This window comes from Labrus mixtus, chromosome 3, assembly GCF_963584025.1.
Source record: "Labrus mixtus chromosome 3, fLabMix1.1, whole genome shotgun sequence".
In the NCBI taxonomy this organism is placed as follows: Eukaryota; Metazoa; Chordata; class Actinopteri; order Labriformes; family Labridae; genus Labrus; species Labrus mixtus.
In genome coordinates this window covers 17,254,686-17,276,030 of record NC_083614.1, presented here as the reverse complement: position 1 = coordinate 17,276,030, position 21,345 = coordinate 17,254,686, and the positions used below count along the sequence as shown (strand labels likewise).

Genomic DNA, 21,345 nt, shown 5'->3' with positions numbered 1-21,345 from the left:
GGAATATAGTATTTCTGAGACTTATTTTATTAGTTATCCCCTGAGAATAAGAATAGTTGGGTTTTTGTAACCACAGAATGAGACATTTTTATCTACAAATGTTGCACCACCTTCTTTCTACAGTAGCCCAGAACGGACAAATACAACACTGGCTCTAGGTAAGGCATTTCACAGTTTGTTCAAGTTTTATGGCCACTGCAGGTTCTCCTCCACGCTTGGAATGGAAAGATGCAGTGACTTGTTCACAAGCTGTTTGTGAAATGGTCGTAGCTTGGTTGGATTTTTAAAAAGCACTCGGTTTGGTTTAGAATAAGACCATGTTTGGGGTTTCAATATACCCTTGTTATGCTAGTCATATGAATTCTCGATTTGAAAGGGACATGACAACATTCACGTGATGCACATAGCCCTACCCTTATGTGCCTTACGACTTTTAATAACATTTTGGTTTCATGGGACATTAACCTCAGTCTCCTGGGTAAAAGTCCCTCCACCTCCTCCACCTGTGGACTTCTCGCTCTTTACAGGACGTCAACGGCCCGGGGCGTCTCATACAGCCACATTGTTTTTACCTGAAAATTCCCCTGCTTTACATTCAGACTTGACTATACTGTCTGTTTGAGTAGAGGGGTAATGACAGATGATTGCTATGTGATGAGTTGGGAATGAGATGGGCTGGTTTGAAGAAGTGACTGTGACCAATGAACAGAACAGCACAGGTCGCCCAATTTAGACTGAAGGTTTGGAAAAGCAGAACCCTCTTTTATTGAATGTCTGCTGTTCTTACATTAACAAAATAAGTAACTAATACTCTAACTAACTAATAGTTTCTAAGAAGACGATTTTCTACATTTACTTGAGTATTTCCTTACACCAGAACTTTTACTTGTAATTATTTATGTATTTGTTTATTTGACATTGACATTCAGTAACATTGGTGCTGTGACATTTAAATATGCACAAGCCCCACATGCACTACTCTTAGTGTTTTTAGCAAAATGCTAATTTGAAACACCTGTCCACAGGGAAGCTTTTAGAAATAACAGAAATAAAGAAAAAGAAAACAGTTCAGTTATAAATACAGTGCATTTGAGTAAAATTAGTAATGTAATAGTAGCCTACAGTAGGTTTACTTGAGCAGATGTTCAGCACTCTTGACACTTCTGCAAACAACGACAAAGTTCTACAGTGAAGAAAGAAAGTACATTTGCGATAAGACTTACCTAAATTATGATATCAGTCTGATGTGTTTGGTTACCTCTTTTGGTGTCTATGTGTAAAAAGAAGGGTCAGCTTTTTCCAAGTTTGTTGATTTATATCCCTATATGTTTTTGGGAAAGTAGTGTTGATACCTTGGACACATTACACATTAGTCATCCAAAAAATGTTTGTTTTCAAAGTTACTGGAAAAAAAACTACCTGTCTAAGACATCATGGTGCCTTCTACAAATGTAATAGTGGCCTAGTCCTAACGATGGAGGAGGAGGAGGCTATAGGGTGTGCCATACTTGTGTTTTCCACAAGGTGGGGCTTTTCACCAGGAATTATAGGCCGGGACCACCCTGAGAGACTTCTCAACCTAAAGCAACAGGCACATGCTGTTAAAACAGCCCCTCAAACAAGTCAAAAACCAGCTTTTACTACGATAACCACCATGACCAGGAGCGTATTTCGATTATTAGCCTATTTAGATTACTATTTTAAGATCATCTTGGTTGTAGGATATAAACGATGGAGAAGTTGATGGTTTCGTGTGACCTTCATGTCACCCCTGGAATTCTGGTGACTTAGCCGAAATGTGTGCTTTTAAATGATCTTACAGTTTTCTAGTTAGCTTAACGCTGTCACCTAATTGGGCCTTTCCCTTTTTGGAAATCCACTTTTTTGGTTGTTTAATTTTTTTTAATCATAAACTATCTGTATTATGTAGCCTAGGTGGTTAGTGTGCCTGCAGGCGTAATTGTGTCCGCCGTCCTTTTCTCTTCTGTTCACACGCACAAAACACATTACACACAGCCAAAAAAACACACACAATAGGAGCCAGGTTGCAGCCATAGCAACGGCCCCGGTGCGCTGTTATCCTTAAAGTGGTGTGGATGGAGAGGAGAGGGTTGATGCTGCTGCTCTGAACTCTACACCCCTTCCTCCTCCTCCTCCTCCGCCGCCGCCCAGTCTCGCCAGGTCCAAGGTACGGTGAGTGTCCGTATGTGCGTCTGGCTGTGATGGACGAGGCGGATGACGGTGAGGAGGAGCCCAAATTCCTGCGCCCTCGACTAGCACCTCAAGTAAGCGAGGATGGGAGCAGCGGAACCACGATGAAGAAATTAACGACAGTAGGCGGAGCCGCGTCCACTGCGCGCAAAAACTCCAACAGCAATGAGCTGTGGCTCCTGCGGGGCGAGGACTCCGCACCTGTCAGTGGCAGTGGCATCAGAGCCTGTGCTCTGTTGTGCCAGAGGGCTGCTGCTGACGGCTCACAGTCTGGGGACTCAGTGTCAGAGGCGGGCGTGAGGGGAGAAAGAGCCATCGGTATGATATGCAACAAAAACGGAGATTGTAGAAGGGACCCGACCAGTTCAGGGAGTCTCTCCTCCCTCATCTCCAAGCAGGAAAGGCAGACATATGGAGGAGTAGAAGACGAAGACTGTAAGGGGCAGGCTGCAGTCATGGATGGCTCCATCACTTCGGCTGGGTCCTTGACTCAGGGGCCCGGGGCCGAGGTCAAGAGTGCGGCAGCGATGGAGAAAAAGGACTCCAGAGTTTCCTTCTCCAACGCCCCGGCTAGTAAAGGACAGACTCCGAGCCAACACTCGAGAAACTCCGTGACATTTTCCAAAGCTGACGATGGTTCTCAGATTGTGCCGGACGATGAAGACTCCAGGGGGAATCAGACGTACATGCAGCGGCAGTTCAGCTCCATGCTTCAGCCTGGAGTGAATAAGTTCTCCCTGCGCATGTTTGGCAGTCAGAAGGCAGTGGAGAAAGAACAAGAGCGCGTGAAGTCAGCGGGTAACTGGATCATACACCCATACAGCGACTTCAGGTATGAGTCAAACTGAGTGAAGTTCATAAACTTCGCTCTGGATATACTGACACAAACATACACATTTTTTAGATATTACTAAAAACAGATGGGAAATAGAATTATCAGTAATGAATCTGTGATCAGAAAATGATGAAGACTGAAAGTTATTATTCACGCAAAACAAGTTCAACTTGCCCTCTTTGAGGCTGACAACAATAATTGCAGGAAATAAGGAAGTCTATTCCTTATTTTACAGATTTGTGTTACACATTTGTTTATAGAACCAACTGATTCCACATTTAGTCTCCATTTCAAATCTGGTTGAACTCTTTGCCTACACTTTCTAATCTATACACAGCTGCCACACAGATGTGCATTTGAGGCAACTGATCTGTACAAACACTTTGGTTCTTGAGCTTTTAACATGACGTTAAGTTGGAAAAGTTAGATTTTTGGAATAGGAATGTGTCTGAAAATCTGTTTCAGCACCAAGGAGAGCTCATTTTACCATCTCAGTATGCGTGGAAAAAAACATATTCCTCTATTTTGCTCTGAACTTTTTTGCTCTGAAAACATTATTTGATCAAATGTTATTTATTTCTGTTAAAGGGTAATTATGTCAGGGGGCATTCAAGACTAAACAATAGCACATTTTTTGAGTTGGGTCATGACTCAGCATCGCTTCAATCATTTCCTCCCACTAACTTCAAGTTGATGGGACAGCAGCATAACTATGGTATGATAGATCCATCTCACATTTTGATGAATAGTGTGGTCATCAAAATGTAAGGTATATCACATGTCTTATATATCTTACGTGTTTTTTCTTCAGATGTTGTGATACATATCTGCAGCATAATCATCACCTGTGAAAAGCTAAAACAGAGTACATTTAAAAATATTGCTTTAGTGATGAATGATTCAATAAAACATAGTCTATAAATAATGTTTGGTTTAGTGACTAATGCTGCACTGCTTGCCAATCAAAGCAACATCATACAGGGGCTGTTCATGCACCAATGGAAACAACTATGACTCAGTTACACAGAACTATAGCTGTGATAAGTGCTGACATTTACTCTGTCAGAGGTTTTGTGTTATGGGTGCTACTGCCTGTTGTTCTTCTTGGGAGCTTATCTTTCCTGTAGTATCTCTGTCTCTCTGTTTGTCATTGGCTTGACTTTGGCTTGAATCGGGGGTATAGGTTACATCACCAGGAGAAGATACAGTGCATCAAATGAAAAATCTGGATTTTCTTTAGGGATCAGAGCTTAAATAGATCCCTGCTCAGTCTCTAACTCCCTTCTCCCTGCTGATTTCCCCCCCGTCAGGTTCTACTGGGACTTCAGCATGCTCATGTTTATGGTGGGCAACCTGATCATCATCCCTGTGGGCATCACCTTCTTCAAGGACGAGACCACCACGCCCTGGATCATCTTCAACGTGGTCTCTGACACCTTTTTCCTCATGGACCTGGTGCTGAACTTCAGGACTGGCATTGTGTTCGAGGACAACACAGAGATCATCCTGGACCCTGAGAAGATTAAGAAGAAGTACCTGAAGACCTGGTTCGTGGTGGACTTTGTCTCCTCCATACCTGTGGATTATATCTTCCTCATTGTGGAGAAGGGCATCGACTCAGAGGTGTACAAGACGGCCCGAGCGCTCCGCATCGTCCGCTTCACTAAGATCCTCAGTCTGCTGCGACTGCTGAGGCTGTCCAGACTCATCCGCTACATCCACCAATGGGAGGAGGTAGGCTGGGATTCAACATTTGTAATTCAATGAAAGGAGGCAGTAATTAATCTTTGCTGTTTGTATGTGGTGAGCATATCGGCAAGAAACACATACAAACAAACCATGTGTAAGCAGTAGATGGAAAGAAATACATACATATCATATGCAGGGTACCCTCAGTGTCAAAAGAAGACATTAGGCTAATCTAAGCCATCTAAATCTTCTACAACTGTAATCTGACTGATATGGATGAATCACCCTATACCAAAATGAAAATGCCTGCAACAATATTATTTAACAATATTGTTAAATCTTAAACAGTTCAATGAAAAATGATACATTGATTCACTTGTACACAATCTGTACAATTCAACAACATTTTTTTTTTAAATGGGGAGGCTATACTTTTGGACTAAATCTCACTAAACCCAATTTTTATATCAATAACAAACAATTCAAGATACTTAAAGAGCCCATATTATGCCCTTTTTGGGGTTCGTATATTTAATCTATGTACCTACTTTTGTACGTTCACAATAGCTAAAGTCAGAAAAAAGTGTCTGTTTTCATGTACTGCTCCTCCTTGCTCCCTCTACGCTCTGAGTCCGTCAGCTACGCTCTGCTGAGCCCCCACTGCAGAGCCCCACGTGGGCCAAGTCTGCTCTGATTGGTCTGCCGATCCGCTCTGTCGTTATTGGTCAGTTGCTCAGCACGCGTCTCGGAAATTTCAACATGAGCTGCTTAGCTTGCCACAACGAGCCAATGGACTTAGATCAGTGATCTCACACTGACAATGACGTCGGACTGACAATTTTTTTTCGAGGGGGGCTAGAACCGAGCGTTACATGCGGCTAATGCTACAGCTAACAGGAGGAGGTAGGAGAAGCCGCGTTTCCGCAGACTTTGAAGTTTTGCACATGGATGTGCCTAAACATGCACAGGACACTTGGAAAACACACTAAAGAGCATATAAAACCAGAAAAAGCATAATATGGGACCTTTAAATAAAACCTGATTAAAACTTTTATTTTGTTTGATCATGTTGCTTCTTGGTTGTAAGGTCCCACACATTTCAGATCAAAGGCTTCATGGCTTTATCGACTATTACCTGTGTTCAGTAGAAGCCAGACGAGGTTGGGATATAAGAACAGTTTACTCAAACGTTTTGAACTGTTTTCCATACAAAACTAGTCTAAGTCTATTATTAGCACATCTGCAAGCTCCACCACTTTGTATCCGTTTGTCAAACCTGTATCATCATTAAACCCACTGAGCACCTATTAGACTCTTTAAGGTAAGGAATCATTTCTTAAAACATACACTTCTGAAAGTCAGAGATAACTTGTCAGGGATGTATAATATCAATGCTTTGCCATAAAAAATGTCATGTACATGACATGTTTTCATTTATAATTGTAAGGGAAACTTTCTGTTCACAAGCAGGAAACTTTACTGGTTTGTGTGTCTGATCCAGTTTGTCATTTCTTTTTCATGAGTTTGATCTAAACTTTATTGGGTTCTTTCTTAGCCTATGCTCTACCTTTATGCAAAGTTTCATGAAAATCAGGCCAGGAGTTTTCCCCTTAATCCTGCAGCAGAAAAAAATCAGACATTTGCACAGACCAAACACATAACCTCTTTGGCAGCGGTAAAAAGAGAATCTACACTGACTGTGCTCTAATTAATAAAACAATAATTTGATTCCAGTGCAGTGGTTTATAATCACTATGCAAGTAATTCTGTTTGTACATCAAAACAATGCGCTGCATAATTACCTCCTGACACACAGAAAAGGAGGTTTACCATGTTGTATAACAATGAGCCTGATAGCTGGATAATAGCTCGTCACACCACAGTGTGCTGATGTAGTTAAGAATTCATGAAACATTCATTTGTGCTCATCAGTGGGACAATGAAAAGGGATTTTCCAGGGAAACGAACGCAACCACCAGGGCCACTCACTGACTTTTTTTTCTTTTTACAATAAGAAATTCACTTTCCTCATTTTTATTATTATTATTTTTTTTCCAATGTGGCTTTTCAACCACTCAAAACATCTAACAGCTGGAAATGGATGCTGACAGGCTGGCTAACTCAAGTACACTGCTTTCTGATGACATTACACATCAGGAAATAAGATTTGTCTATAGATAGCTGCACCATCCGTCATATCCTTATGTGCCACACAAACACAATTAACCCTCATCTGCTGTGTGCATGGGCTCGCGTATACAAACGGTGGATTCCTATTTGGGCCAACCCAGCATCTATGAATAAAACGTGTGTTTCCGAGCTCTGAAAATAACCAGCACTCTTCTGATTACAGAGTGGTAATTTGAGCCTGACGGGAGCCCTGATTACTGAGAAACACTCACAACTGAATGCTCTTTTGCTCCGACTCAGCCCTGCCCCAATCAGCTTAGTCCTGAGCTCTGCTCTGCTCAGCGCGATCCAAACACGGCTGGCTGTGTTTCACCTCTGCCTGGCTCACCTCGGCTCAGCTCAGCTCAGCTCAGCTAAGCTTGCTTCAGAGGGGGTTTCCTATAATGATGATTTTACTGTTTAGCTTAGCTGTAGGCGAAGAAGAGACTGCTTTAGAAAAACTCTTTTAATTAAAAAGGAATGCCCTATATGTAGTTTTGATGTGATCTTTGGATATATTTGTGTGTGTGTGTTGTGTGCAGAGATAAGCATGGTCAGGAATAACCAGAGCAATTTCCTGAGGCAGGAAGCTTCTATCAAGGCTCTCCACTTGCCCAGAGGATGCCTTCTACCTGAGCTACACAATGATGGTGAATTGATGGAGTCCATGTTTATCAGTGGAGATTGGTAACTCATCAGGTTCAATAGTTTCCCCCAAATAACTTTATTCAAATTGTCCAGATCACAGAGTAATTATCCATGTGCAGCAGAGAATAGAAAGTAGTCTATCTGTGGGTTTCAGGCTGTGAGTGGTGGTCTCGGTAATGTTGTTGACCCACATTGCGGTGTGACAGTGACACATGGCCACCAGGTGCTGTTCCGGTGTCGGGGGGGACATTAGTCCGAGAGCCTCATTAATCATGATTGGGATGTTTCTTTATCACAGGGCAGGGCCTCACGGTGTATTTACCATTCAACCTCTCCAAATTAGCAAAGGCCATTAGCCATTACAGAAGATACTAAAAATAGTGCAGCGAATAGTATTTTTAGCATTCATAGCCTTAGTTTTGTTCTACCAAAGCTTCTATATTTCCAGCTCTTGAATAACTTTAAACTGATGTTTATTTTGTACCTCCTGTGGAGTAAGGGGTACGTCTTACAGTTTGTCTTTGCTGGATTGTAACCTGAACATGCATGAAAAGTTTTTTCAACAAAAAATCTCATCCTGCTTTCTTTTAACAGTCAAAAGTGTGACTGAAGCTTTAAAAATGGAACATGCACAAATAGAAGAAAGGCAGCTTTGGGCAGCGAAATAGATAATCTCGTTCCTGATGGTCTTCTTTGCTTTTCTAGGTCTTCAAGAAGAGGCATCAATATTCATTTCATTCTGTTTCAAAAGTAACTCAAAACTCCTCACAGGAGCTCTGATGGGCAATAAGAAACCTCAGAAAGCTGTGTGTTACAGTTGCTCATTGGTCTTATACAGCAAATATAGCATTAGGAGATATCGGAAGTAAAAACACAAATAACACAGTTAAGCAACATGTACAAAAAAAAAGAGTTTTAAACAGTAGAGATATTACGCATTGATAATTTAGAACAATGTAATCCAGATAAGCATCAGACAGTTTTGCACAGAGTAAGAGGAGTGCATTAAGTGTGTTGGTCAGGTTTGGATGGAGGAATATGTTGCACTGGTTGGCTTTGTTTTGGCACTGAAATTAACAAGGGACACTGGCACCCAAGGGTTCTGTAGGAGGCACAGTTTGATATTCAAGAGAGCGCTGGATTTATGGCAGCGAGGTCTCTGAGGTGACGGGATGAGTCACCGCAAGTCCCGACTTGGCTGCTCCTAAAAAACTGTAAATTCACAACAGAGTATGCTTGTTCACGTCTCCAGACACACACTCGCAGTATCTGGCCTAGTTCACATGCAGGACGATTCTGAAGTCTCAAGTGAGAAAGAAGCTTTTTTAAATAAAAGAAACCATCAAATTGGCTCATAAAAGTGCTTCCAGTATTCATGAGTATCTATATATAATATTCATATATGTGCAGCATCTGGCCTACTTCCCGTGTAAGACAGTTTGATGTCCCTTGTGAGCGGTTAGCTTTTGCTTGCAGTTTAGCGAAGCCTCCAGTTGGCCCAGCTAAACAAGGATTACCCACCAATGCACACATGCATGTTAATGTACACTCACACTCAGACACAGAGTGATAACAAGGCCTCACCATCAGCCAGCATGACCACAGTGTGCGTTTAGTGTACGAGGCTGTCACCACACAAATGAGACGTCTTACCTGAGAGGGGTAAGCCTTATGAACAGAAAAGAAAGGTCTGCCCGTTCTTTTGATTTACGCTTTGATTGAGCTTGATCATGAATGAGTACAGACCAAAGAGTGTGCTTGTTCACTTGTTTCCCATCTCATCCTGACACATTAATAGAAAAATAGAGAAGTGACAGACAGCACACCTTACAAAACCCTCACTTACCTACTGATTAAGATAAGATAAGATAACACTTTATTGTCTGGATATTAGTCTTACATTACAAGCTCAGATAGCCTTGCATCCCGATCAAATCACACCCAAAAGACAGACCGTAAAAACAGCTCAAGTTACATTTAAAATCACAGTGAGGAATCACAGTGCATACCTCATGTTGTCATACTGTTATGTATCTGTCTGTATTTGTGTTCCTGAGTGTTAAGAGTACAAATCCATCAACATTACTTTTTCTATTAATATGTTATTTTCCTTCACAATTCTTACTCTTAAGCATTCATTGTGATATATTCAGACTTTTGCAATAGTTAAAAGGATCAAATTGTGATTCATTCAGCAGCCGTATCTGTTACTCTCATGGTTCACTTTGTTTAAATTCTCTTTTATTTTCATCTCCAGACACAGCAGACAGATGTGGTTCTTTTTTCAAAAGTTCTATAAACCCTCCATTTACTGTCTGCCCAGCATCAAAGCACACACAAACAAAGCAAACAAGCAGCTAACAACAAAAATAGAGCTTTAAAAATGTGAATACTGGAAATAATTAGGCAGGTGTCCAGAAACAAAACTCTAAATTCATGTTAATGCTGCTAATTTATAAATAGACCACAGTGAGCTATGCTAACAGAACGTCAATATCAAACTTAAAAACATGGCAATATGTGAATGTCGTATCTGCAATTTCATTGTGTTTAAATTGCTATTAAAAACATTGCTGGAAGAGGATGTTAGCCAAACTACAGCGTCTCAGTGACAGTGAAGAATGCATTAGGAGACTTATACTGTTGGCATGCCGTTTGACACATGAAGAAATAAAATGTCACTTTGAATTATTGATGAAGCTCAGAATGAGTTCTTCCTGCAAAATACAACTCAACTATGTGATTTTCTGTTATTAATGAATTTAAAATACATAGTGAAACATGTTTTCTGTTAATTACGCTTAACTTAGCAGATCACTGAAATCCCCCTTTGTGTGATATCTATCAAAACATATTCAACATTTTCAGAAGAAGTAGAAAACTGCTTTTTATTCCGCTCACACATCTATCTCTGTTTTTTCTTCTTCTTCCTCCTATCTCCCTCGGTCTGCTCATCTCCTCTCCTCCTGACAGATCTTCCACATGACCTATGACTTGGCCAGTGCTGTGATGCGAATTTTCAACCTGATTGGTATGATGCTGCTGCTGTGTCACTGGGATGGCTGTCTTCAGTTCCTCGTTCCCATGCTGCAGGACTTCCCCTCTGACTGCTGGGTCTCCCTCAACAAGATGGTGGTAAGCAAAATCTGCGGTGTGTGTGTGTGTGTGTGTTTGTGAATGTGTGTGTGTGTGTTTATGAATGTGAGTTGGTTGAGATTGAAGGTTTTTTTTTTTTTTAAAGTCATTTCATGTCAGGCAGAAAAATGACTGCAAAAACAGAGTACAAAATGTATCCCCCATGGAGAGAAAAAGGTGTGTTATTTGCAGTTCGGGGAATAGAATTTATTTAAGGTTGAGGCTTCACACACACACACACACACACACACACACACACACACACACAGACGGACACACAAGCACACACACACCCACACTGGACCATCCTCAATTCAACTCTCTCTAGTTAAACCCAGGAGACATGCAAGTGTACAGAAAGCAGAAATGAGGGATAAAAAATGAGCCATTTTCTGCTCATTTAAAGCAGCACTTCATGTAGTCACTTCTTTTGCCATCTCTCTCTCTCTCTCGCTCTCTCTCTCCTTTACTTCTCCTCTCAGATGTCCTTCCTTTTTTTTACCTGGCTGGCAGCTTATGGCCATGTGCTGATTGGCAGACTATTAGAACAAATATTTTTAACACACGCTGGCATGAAAGTTAAACTCTCTAGAGAACAAGTTGTGCAACACTTGAGCTCCATGAAAAACAATTATGTAACCAGACCGTTAATGAAAACTCTTTATTAAAGGTGTGTTAATTTCTCTTGAAACTTTTGACCGACTCACTTGATCAGTCAACCTCTTGAAGCCTAATAGTTCCCTCCAAATGCCTCCCTGAAGCAGATTTTGAACTAGAAAATAATAGCTCATGGAACTCCTGCGTAAGATAATGCCCCAGTTTGGCCACCGTATTCAAAATGTCTGGATCCACCCCGATTCGAAGTGCAACAAATACAAAACTATATATGATATTATTAAAAGAGAATAATCATGGTTACTGAACTGGCCTGGAAATGTTTTACTTATCATTGAATGATTGTGCAGGTGCGCAGGTACACAGATAAGGATTTAAAGTTCACATCAGCATTATCTGGCCTTTTAAAGTAACCTACTAGGTCCCAAAAGATGTCAGTGGATGACTGCTACTTAATGTCGTAGCATCGAAAGGTGTACTGCAAATCATTTTAACAAGTTTGCCAGTTAAACTATTTCCTGAACATCACTTCACTGTTGTTCAGGAAGTTGAGCAGACAAGATAAATTCTCCCTCATGCTTCCTCGTGTGAGCTGTCTGACACTGTTGTTGCTCAGAGATAAGAGCTGTTTTTTTTTCTTTCAGTTTTTGCAAGATGATCGGTGACATTGATGCCTGCCATACGCTCCTGAAGACACTCTGTTTTAGTTTTCTCAGGAACAGATGGATCACACACCCACTGACCCTGTGAGACAACACTGTTGTTTCTCCTGTCCCACCCCTCTTTCTCATTTTATCCCTGGCCATATTTTTCTGTCTCTCTCCCTCTCTTAACACACACATGCACACACGCTTGCGCACACACACTCTCCTCTATCTCTGTCAAGGCCAGTGATAAAAGAGCTACCGCTTACTTATGTTAAAAGAACAATATCCCAGCACACTGTAGTCATACTCTGTCACAAGTAAGAGTCATTTACATTTAACTTCAGTGAGCAGAAGAGTTAGCATAAAAATGCCTCCAGTACCCAAATTTAGCTGATAAGTCCCTTTTAGAACAGTTTTAAAATATCATTGATATAATTTGATGTGCTTTACTTAAATGTTAGCGCTGATCTCATCAGCTCTTGTCTGATATTGATATAGCTCCCGAGAGCAGCAGCCAATTTTTCAGGGCTTCTAGTGTAGCAGGAGGTTACGCCAAAAATCAATCGAAACTATCCAGGCCAGGACTCAGTCATCAATGTTCGCAGTCCAACTCACAACTTGAGAAGAGAGCTAAGTTGGGGCTGAGAGGCAATGTCAAAACCATGAATGTTATATGCAAACATCTGGTTATGTAGAGATCAGCTAAATAGTCATCATAGCTAATATGTCTATGGATTGCATCACAGTCCATGCATTCTGTCTCTTTTGCTCACTAAATGGACGGTTCTTCTGCTTGAAGCCAATGGCCACAGAAACTCTAGTGGAAGATACCACTTGGACTTGTTTTATCAGTAATATAAATGACTTTATCAAAGTACAAATACTTCTAAACTGCAGAGGAGTAAAGGAGAAAATCTGTTACTGTTCAGTCCTGGTGGAGGCTATCGAATGTTGCATGATCACTTTTATCTATAGAATTAAGGAGATAGACGGGATTCACTTTGACTGATAAAAATGCCTTATTTTGGATAGCACTCCGCTTGTATCCTGTCAGGCTTCTGGAGTTGTGCTCTCAGCAACCTGCAATCTTCATTGTAGAAAAATTAATCCAATGCAGAAATGCAAAAAATGCAGTTATTTGTTGTCCAATTGAGTCTGGCTCTAAAGCCAAGGAATCCCCACTAGGTTGTTGTTAAAAGTGTGTGCATCATTTTTTTCTGAGCGAGATGCCACAGTGCCAGGGAGCCCCCCCATGTGGGTGTGGCAGCCTGGTGTTCTGTGCTGTGCTCCCTGTCTCAGGGTAATCAAGGTCAGAGATCCTCTTCAGAGCTGCTGTAAATGAGAGACACAGCGTTAAATGATCCCTCTCCTCATGCTTCTCCTCCAGCTGACTGGCTGTCTGCCTGCGCTAGAAATTTACTGGACTCCAACCTACCTTTCCTGTACATCATCCATGCACTTAGGATATGGATCTGCAACCAGATAAAGAAACAACACGTGATTTATCCACAGAGGGTACTCTCATCTTGCATATGCTTGTCTGTCCATATAAAATAGTAAATAATCCAAACATAGGCTGTTTTCAACTCTTTTGCTTCCTGTAATGCATTCAGCGTCATGCTTTAAAGCACTCTCTACTCTTCAAAACAAAATGTGTGACTTGTAAAACACATGCATGCAGCAGACAGTGATTTCAACTTAAGGCTGAATAATCATGCTTCTACAGTAGACTGATCAAGAAAACAAATCATTGTTTCTGTTTTTGTGTGGGTTTTTTTTTCATGGATGACGGGTATTTTTTCCCATCTACCACAGCCTGATTGACTTTTGGATTAATAGAGTTTTAAAAAAAAAGCTTTTCTCTCTCATCCTCTCAACTTTGCTACCGTTAGTCTGAGCTTTGGTCATGTAAGATTAGGCAGATAAATTACATTTTACAGTTGGAAAGAAATGCCTTCATTGTGATAGTACACTAGTTTTTCTTGTATCCATGCATGTGTACTGTACTGTGCATGTAAACACAGATGCTTTTCATGAACCCCCCCCCCCCCCCCCCCCCCCCCGCTCTGAAGGTTAATAGAGACATTCTTAATTCATTCAATTACTGAAGTGATCTAAATTACGGGGAGGCCTGCCAGAGCCAAGAGTAATAGATTGTTATTGAGTGAGATATTTGTTTGAAGGTGTGGGTGTGTTTGTGAATGAGTGACAACTGCCCTTTATGATCCAACAGCTTGTTTCAATACTAATTGGAAACATGTGCTGACAACGTGTAACACACCATTAATATATTCAATTCACAGATTTGGACTAGACGTCACAGTTACATCACGGCAGTTGTGCGGGCATCGTGGTGGCAGAAAAACTGCGAAAGCAAGTAGCGCACAGAGAAGCTGTACTTAAAGTGATTTACATGGTTCTAACACACATTGAACAATCAATTAAATCATTAACAAAGAGTTACACTACCCCATCCATAAAATTGCCGTCAGTACAGTATGTATTTTTTTAACTGGTTTATGATAGCCCCGTCTATGTCCTTTCCACAGACAACTCTTGTACATGTCAAAGTGGCTAAATGTAGTCATCTACAAGCTAAATGGTTTTCTGCTAATAGCTAACTGAACATATTTTGGAGGAGTTTAGTATAAAATATTTATAACAAACATCTGGTTAGAGGGATCCTGTTCCTCAAAACTTCTCCACTGTTATGTCCTCTGTACAATACAGCTATAGTGGATTGAACCAACAATTAAACCTGTTATTTATCTATTAGATAACTGGGAATTTGTGTCTTTACATTGCTATGCTTCTGTTGTACTAATTATGATTAAGAGGATTCTATTTCACTTCCAACAAAGTCGACTGAAAACTCACAGGTGCCAGCTCGGTCAAGTATCCATAAACCAGACTGATGAAAATTCAACATTTAGATCTGTACACTAAGCCTACAATGTCTAAAACACTATTGATTCACTAGATACATTGTAACATATTTACTGGATCAGATGTTTCACCGTCTCTTTATAATTTATTAGATGTTCAATTCAAGAGAAAGAAGAGAAAAAGTGATTGTAACTTACTTCAAGATGCTGCTACAATTTTAAATCACTTCCATCTATTTAAAAGGAACAAATATGAGCCAAACAATATCTTTTAAAAGGCTGCTACTCATATTAAAAGAAAAAAATAGCATAATTCCTAATTTTGAGTAAAAGCTAGAGAAGTACTTTAGGGAAATTTCTGGTGGACGGATAGTTTGAAGAAGCCTTTTGGAGGTGATGTGAAACGTCCAGTTGCCTTCGGATCAAGCTTTGAATCATCCAGCAAAACATTCAACCAAGTAGTCTATTATTTTTAGTTCAACACATCCTCCAACTTAAGTTAATGTGTCAGTTCTCCTCTAACCAAGCAGAAAATTTCAACCAATGCTAACAGGTGGAGGTAACTTTAAATGTCAGTTTTCTTATTTGATATTGTAAACTCATTCCATCAAACCCCAAGCCATCTTGTAACGCCCTATTTGGTTTTAAATAATGAAAACAAACACACAAACCCTCTGCATCTAAATAATACATCTTAACATTGCTAACGATAGCTTTTTATATATGTAAGTGTCAGCAATCCAAACCCCCAGTGTTAGTTTGAAATGTTCAGAGACAGACAGAACCATGTCAAAAAAACTTACAGTAGCATGACTAACACACACATAGACACACGTTCAAACACGAAACACACACATTCTATGCTTACGTAGTCATGAATCATAATTGTCTTATACTCCCTTTGTGTTCCTAGCTAAATGTATTATGTACAATTAGCCATCACCCTCACAACCCAGTGAAGAGCGATTGCAGATAAAATGAACACAACAGCTAATTTAATTTCTTTCCTCTATCTCCCCCCCCTCACACTGGTTGGTATCTCTGTAGAATGAGTTTATTCTGTTACTTTGAAGGCTGTCATTTTTAATAGAAAGGGGCAGCTGTACACTGTGTCTTTTCAGCTAATATCTCAAACTTAAACACATCAAGTTACAGCCGGTCAGGATGTGACTGTCTCTGGGGGTCCAAGAAAACGTACCAAAAAAAAAACATGCGTATCTGCTTTCTAGCAAAGCGTTGACGTAAATTAAAAGATTATCCACTTATTTGCCCTAATAAAGCTCTGAAAGGAGCTGGTGAGCTTGGTTTAGCATCACGAATAGAAACAGGAAGAATCAGCTAGCTTGGCAACCAATGATTCTGTTATGTTAATCTCCCTGGCTATGATTCAACCTAGTTTTGGATAAAAACTGTTGCAAATGTTAGTGTTTCTGTCTGTTACAGAGTGAGACAGACACATGCAGCCATGTGTAAGACAGTCTTTATTCTGTGCCTGAGCTTTGGGCTAGGGCCTCCTACTCCAGCAGTTTACCCATCCGAAATGTGGCCGTCATGCTAATAGCTTACTGGAGGGATTCAGCTCCAGGTCTGTTAACCACCCGGGGCAGCGGGGATGAGGTGCAGTCTGAGGCTGGAGAGTTATTAAATGTTCTCTTAGGGTTTGTTGGAAATATGGAAATGTCTTAAGGGCTGGGAATGATAGTGAAACAAGGACTGCATTAACTAGGCTACTGCGAATAGAAATGGACAAAGCGGAAGAGAAAGAGTTCATAATCTTAAGAGGCTTCAATCAGTCGTCATATTGTTCTGTCTTTTCTCAAAGATTACGAGGTCCAGCTTATCTACTTAAACAAATACAGACAACAGATCCAGCTGACAGCTCAAAACGGAAATGAAACTGAAGCCAGCCTCGTGCAGCAGGAAAACAATAACACTAAAGCAGTGGTGTCAGTCTGTGTGCCTTTAAAATCTCAATGTTGATTCTCGCTCTTGATGTGAACAACTTCAAAACACACATTTTTCAAACATTTAATAGCAGCCTGTTTTGACCAGCATGTCCTCTTTCACCTCCTCTAAATAAACAACTAAATCTGAATCTCAAATGAAATGCAAATAACCCTGGAAAAAATACAAATGAGTTGCAACCAGTCAATCAGTGACTGAAACAGCACTCATCCCAGAGAGGGACAAGAGGAGTGTCAGATGATACAGACTCACGCACACACACAGTGGTAAACTCTGGACAGTGTGTGAACCACAGCTGCTTAAGGGGAGGATGTGAGGTTCAGCCGCCTGTGGAGGACTTACTGATGAGTCGAACACAGGAGAATTAGGGTTGACTGAGTGTGTGAGCACCAATCAAAGGCAGACAGGAGGAGGCAGATGTACAGGCTCCTCATTAAACACAAGTTTTTTTCCCCCCTTCCCCTTCTGCTCTGCCAAGACGAGGCTAGCCTGCTTAGTGATGATGAGGCTCTCTGCCAAACCCCGAAACAATCACCAGACACAGAGCTGTATCTACTTCACCAGGAATATCTAACTCGTTTGCCCTCTTATTCATAATTAACTCACTTTCACCTCTTCTGACAAACTCCAACTTCTTGAAATTTTCTTTGCAGTGTGCTTCAACAGTTCCCCTTTTGCAGAGGTCATCAGGTCAATATTACCGTGGCATAAAGGAAAAATGATGAAGAGGAACTCGTCTAGATGGACAGAATAACTTTAGGTTAAGAAATGAACCCCGGTTCTCTGAAACATGATTGAGGTATCTCACTATGGGACACGCCCCTCGCGCTGTCCCCAGAAGCAATATTATATTACGCCAGTCTGCTCTCCAGAGGAGGGACTTCCTCCTCTTATAAAAGCACGACGTAACGTCACTTCTTCAGTCTTGGCAAACACACCTCTTCCTCGCTCCAGGCAAGGAGGGTGGTCTGGTGAGATACCTCACTCATGTTTCAGAGAACTGGGGTTCATTTCTCAACCTAAACTTCTCTTTCAACATTTGTTTCGGTATCTTACTCCCGTATTGCCAGACAGGCTTACCTCGAAGACCGGTAAAGATAGTTAAACAAGCATATTATGCACGCTTACGCTCAGCACTGAATGAGACAGTGTGTGCGCAGTCACATCAAGCTTGTAGAATCTGGAGAAAGCGTGAGGCGTTGCCCAGCTGGCAGCCGCACAAAAAAATCTCCTCAACAGTTACACCCTGAAACAGAGCCCATGACGTGGCCATACCACGAGTAGAATGAGCCCGCAGACCCGCCGGGGCCTGTATGCCCTTACTGTCATAAGCCATGGCAATTGCCCCCACGATCCAGTGTGATAGCCTCTGTTTCGTGAAAGGTTTCCCCAAATGCGCTGTCGCCCATGACACAAACAACTGTTCCGGTTTCCTGAATCCAGCTGTTTTTGCCACGTACGTGCGTAACGCTTGCACCAGGAAAAGCATATTCAGCTGCTCCTGCTCTTGTGTGGCGAACAGAGGAGGATTAAAGGCAGACAGCTGAATAGGGCGGTATGACAGCACCGGGTTCAATATTTTAGGCACAAAAGCGGAATTAGGTTTCAATAAAACCTTGGAATCCCCCATTTGAAACTGCATGGATGACGGATTTACCGACAGCACATGGATATCACTCACACGTTTCGCCGAGGCCAGTGCGCGTAAAAAGGCTGTTTTAAAGGAGAGTAATTTCAGCTCTACCTGTTGCAACGGCTCAAAAGGTCGCACTCCTTTCATAAATTGAAATATGAGAGGATGTTGACCTGTTGACATGCGACAAACCGATATTGCGGCTAATACACTTTGACAGTGGAGAAGGCCAAGCCCTTACCCAGCAGCTCCTGAACGAATGTCAAGACATCCAACAACGAACTCTGGAAGGCAACCGCCGCGGCTTTTACGCACCAGTCATCAAACGCACGCCATTTGCCATCATAAGCACAATGTGTAGATGATGCTCTGGCGCCATGAATAATTGCAATTATGCTTTGCGGAAGCAGTTAAATTTAACCTTTCATGGGCCAAGCTCACAGAGCCATGCGCTCTGGGTAGGGATGGAAGATCTCTCCATGTGCCTGTGACAGGAGATCCCTGCAGAGAGGCAGAGGCCACGGAGGTCCCCAAAGCATTTGAAATATCTCCGCTAACCAGTGTTTCCCCGCCCAGCGGGGAGGTACCAGAATCAGAGAGAGACCCCGTTCCCGCACTCTGGCAAGAGTAGGAGTGATCAGCTCTAATGGGGGAAAAGCGTATAGGAGGACATGCAGCCACTCGTGCACTAAAGCATCCAGTCCCATCGGAGCATGTTGACCGGTCAGGGAATAAAACAGCGGGCACTGAGCATTTTCCTCTGATGCAAAGAGGTTTATCTCCGCTCGACCGTCCATATCCATCATCCATATCTGAGCCACCACTTCGCTGTGGAAATTCCAGTCCTTGTAGCGAGGGTTGCCTCTGGACATTAGATCCGCATCTGTTCAATATTCCTGGCACATGGGTAGCTCTCAGAGACAGGCAAAAGCTGCTCCACATAATAAGTCTGCGTGCTAATGTGTGCAGATGACGTGAGTGCAGTCCCCCTTGTGTGTTTATATACGCCACCACCGTGGTGTTGTCCGTCCTGACCAACACATTCTGCCCTCTTAGAAGGGGCAGAAAATGTTTCACAGCCAGATAGACAGGCTGGAGTTCCAGGTAGTTTATATGAAACATCTGCATCTGTAAGCTCCATATGCCGTTCACAATCCTGCCCTCGTGAGTGGCTCCCCAGCCCGTACGGGAGGCATCTGTGGTAACAACTTTTCTTGTTAGGATCGTTCCCATGGAAACGCCTGTAGTCAGAAAAGCCGTGCGTCTCCAGGGGCGCAGTGCCAGGACGCACGCCAAGGAGATCAACTTGCCGATGGCAGTGGTGTGTGGGGCTCAATCTTAGTGACGCAACCCACTGCTGAAATGGTCTCATGTATAGGCGGCCGAGAGAGATGACAGTCAGTGCCGACGCCATCAATCCCAGCAGCCTGAGACAAAGTTTGAATTTTAGCATCGCCCCTCTGTGAAAAAGTGCCAGACAAGCCTGAAAGGCTTTCACCCTTTCCACAGATAGGCGTGCTTTTAGTGTGGCTGAGTCCAGCGACAAGCCTATGAATGTGATGTTTTGAGTTGGGGACAAAACACTCTTTTCCCGGTTAATTGTAAAACCCAGGGCTGCCAGATATGACGTGAGCAGTCTGATCTGTGCCTGAGTCTGTGCCGCCAGAAGCCAGTCGTCTATGTATGTTGCGAGGCACATTCCCTTTTCCCTCAGGGGTGCAATAGCCGCCTCAGTACATTTTACGAATACCCGCGGGCTCAGAGAAAGTCCGAATGGGAGCACCCGGTATTCATACGTTATGCCACGGAAAGCGAATCTTAGATACTTTCTGTTAGGGGGATATATATGGATATGGAAATAGGCGTCCTTTAGATCTATTGAAGCAAACCAGTCTCCATGACGCACGAAGCGCATTAGAGCTGTGTGCGTCAGCATCCTGATCTTGTACTTCCTCATGTACTCGTTCAGAGCGCGCAGATCTAATATCAGCCGCAGACCTCCCCCTTTTTCGGAACCAGAAAATACCTTGAATAGAAGCTGTTCTGACACTGTTCTAACGTTACTTTCTGAATAGCCCCCTTGTTTAGCAGGGAGGCAATTTCCTCCTGCAAAACTTGAGCTTTTTCTCCCTGTGCAGACGACTGCAGTATCCCGTTGTAACGGGGTGGAGTGCATGCAAACTGGAGCCTGTAGCCTTTGGTTACAGTCTTTAATACCAGCCCTCGGCCTGTGGCCTGGATGCGCTTAAGAAAACATGTTTTATTAAATTTTTTACATGAGAGGGAAGACACTGGTGTGTGTTTTGGTACTGGTGTGTGCTTGTGGGACTCGGCTGGAGCTCGGCACTCCCTGCAAGTCCGACCTTCCTCCTCTTCATACGGCTGCGAACTGTGAGAGCCGTCATGGCCTCTGCGCGCCTCTTGAAGAGCCTGGAACATGCCTCTCCGAACATTTTTTGGAACAGAACATTTTCTGAGTGGGACGGGGCGAGCGTCTGGCTGAGCCCGCTGTCCCACCTGTCCGACAGCGCATTAGGTAGCGCGTCGCTTCTTCTTTGCCCCCAGAGTGATAGGGCCGCTCACCTGGTCCCTTGGCGTCACACTGGTAGCGAAAGGCTTCTTAGCCCAAGAACCCTTTAGCTCAGGCAGTTTGCTCTGGCTTCGGCCGCTTGTCTGAGGCTGAGGCTGGCGTTTGGGAATGCGGTAAGCTGGTCTCGCTACTGCGGTGCTACAGGAGTTTGAGAGGGTGGCACTTTTCTGGGGAGACACAGCTGCAGTGCTTCGCCCTCCTTTTTCTTTTCCTCGCAGCGTTTCTGCATCGTGGCTACCGCTGGGCCGAATAAGCCTTTCTGGTCCACAGCTGGGTCTTCTCCTTGTGAGAGAGGCTGGACAGGTTGAGCCATCTCGGTCTCT

The 21,345-nt window shown here is 42.6% G+C and overlaps 2 protein-coding genes across 3 annotated transcripts in view; one reads left to right on the top strand and one right to left on the bottom strand.

The window, feature by feature from the left end:
- Window positions 1–21,345, bottom strand: part of polrmt (polymerase (RNA) mitochondrial (DNA directed)) — a 511,894-nt gene that overhangs the window by 418,113 nt on the left and 72,436 nt on the right. The gene's annotated exons all lie outside the window — the stretch shown is intronic.
- Window positions 2,202–21,345, top strand: part of hcn2b (hyperpolarization activated cyclic nucleotide-gated potassium channel 2b) — a 43,553-nt gene continuing 24,409 nt past the window's right edge. Inside the window, exons 1-3 of the mRNA XM_061033439.1 lie at window positions 2,202–3,043; window positions 4,357–4,780; window positions 10,526–10,687. Of these exons, the coding sequence (XP_060889422.1) occupies window positions 2,223–3,043; window positions 4,357–4,780; window positions 10,526–10,687 (1,407 nt within the window). The 5' untranslated portion in view covers window positions 2,202–2,222. The remainder of the gene's footprint in view (window positions 3,044–4,356; window positions 4,781–10,525; window positions 10,688–21,345) is intronic.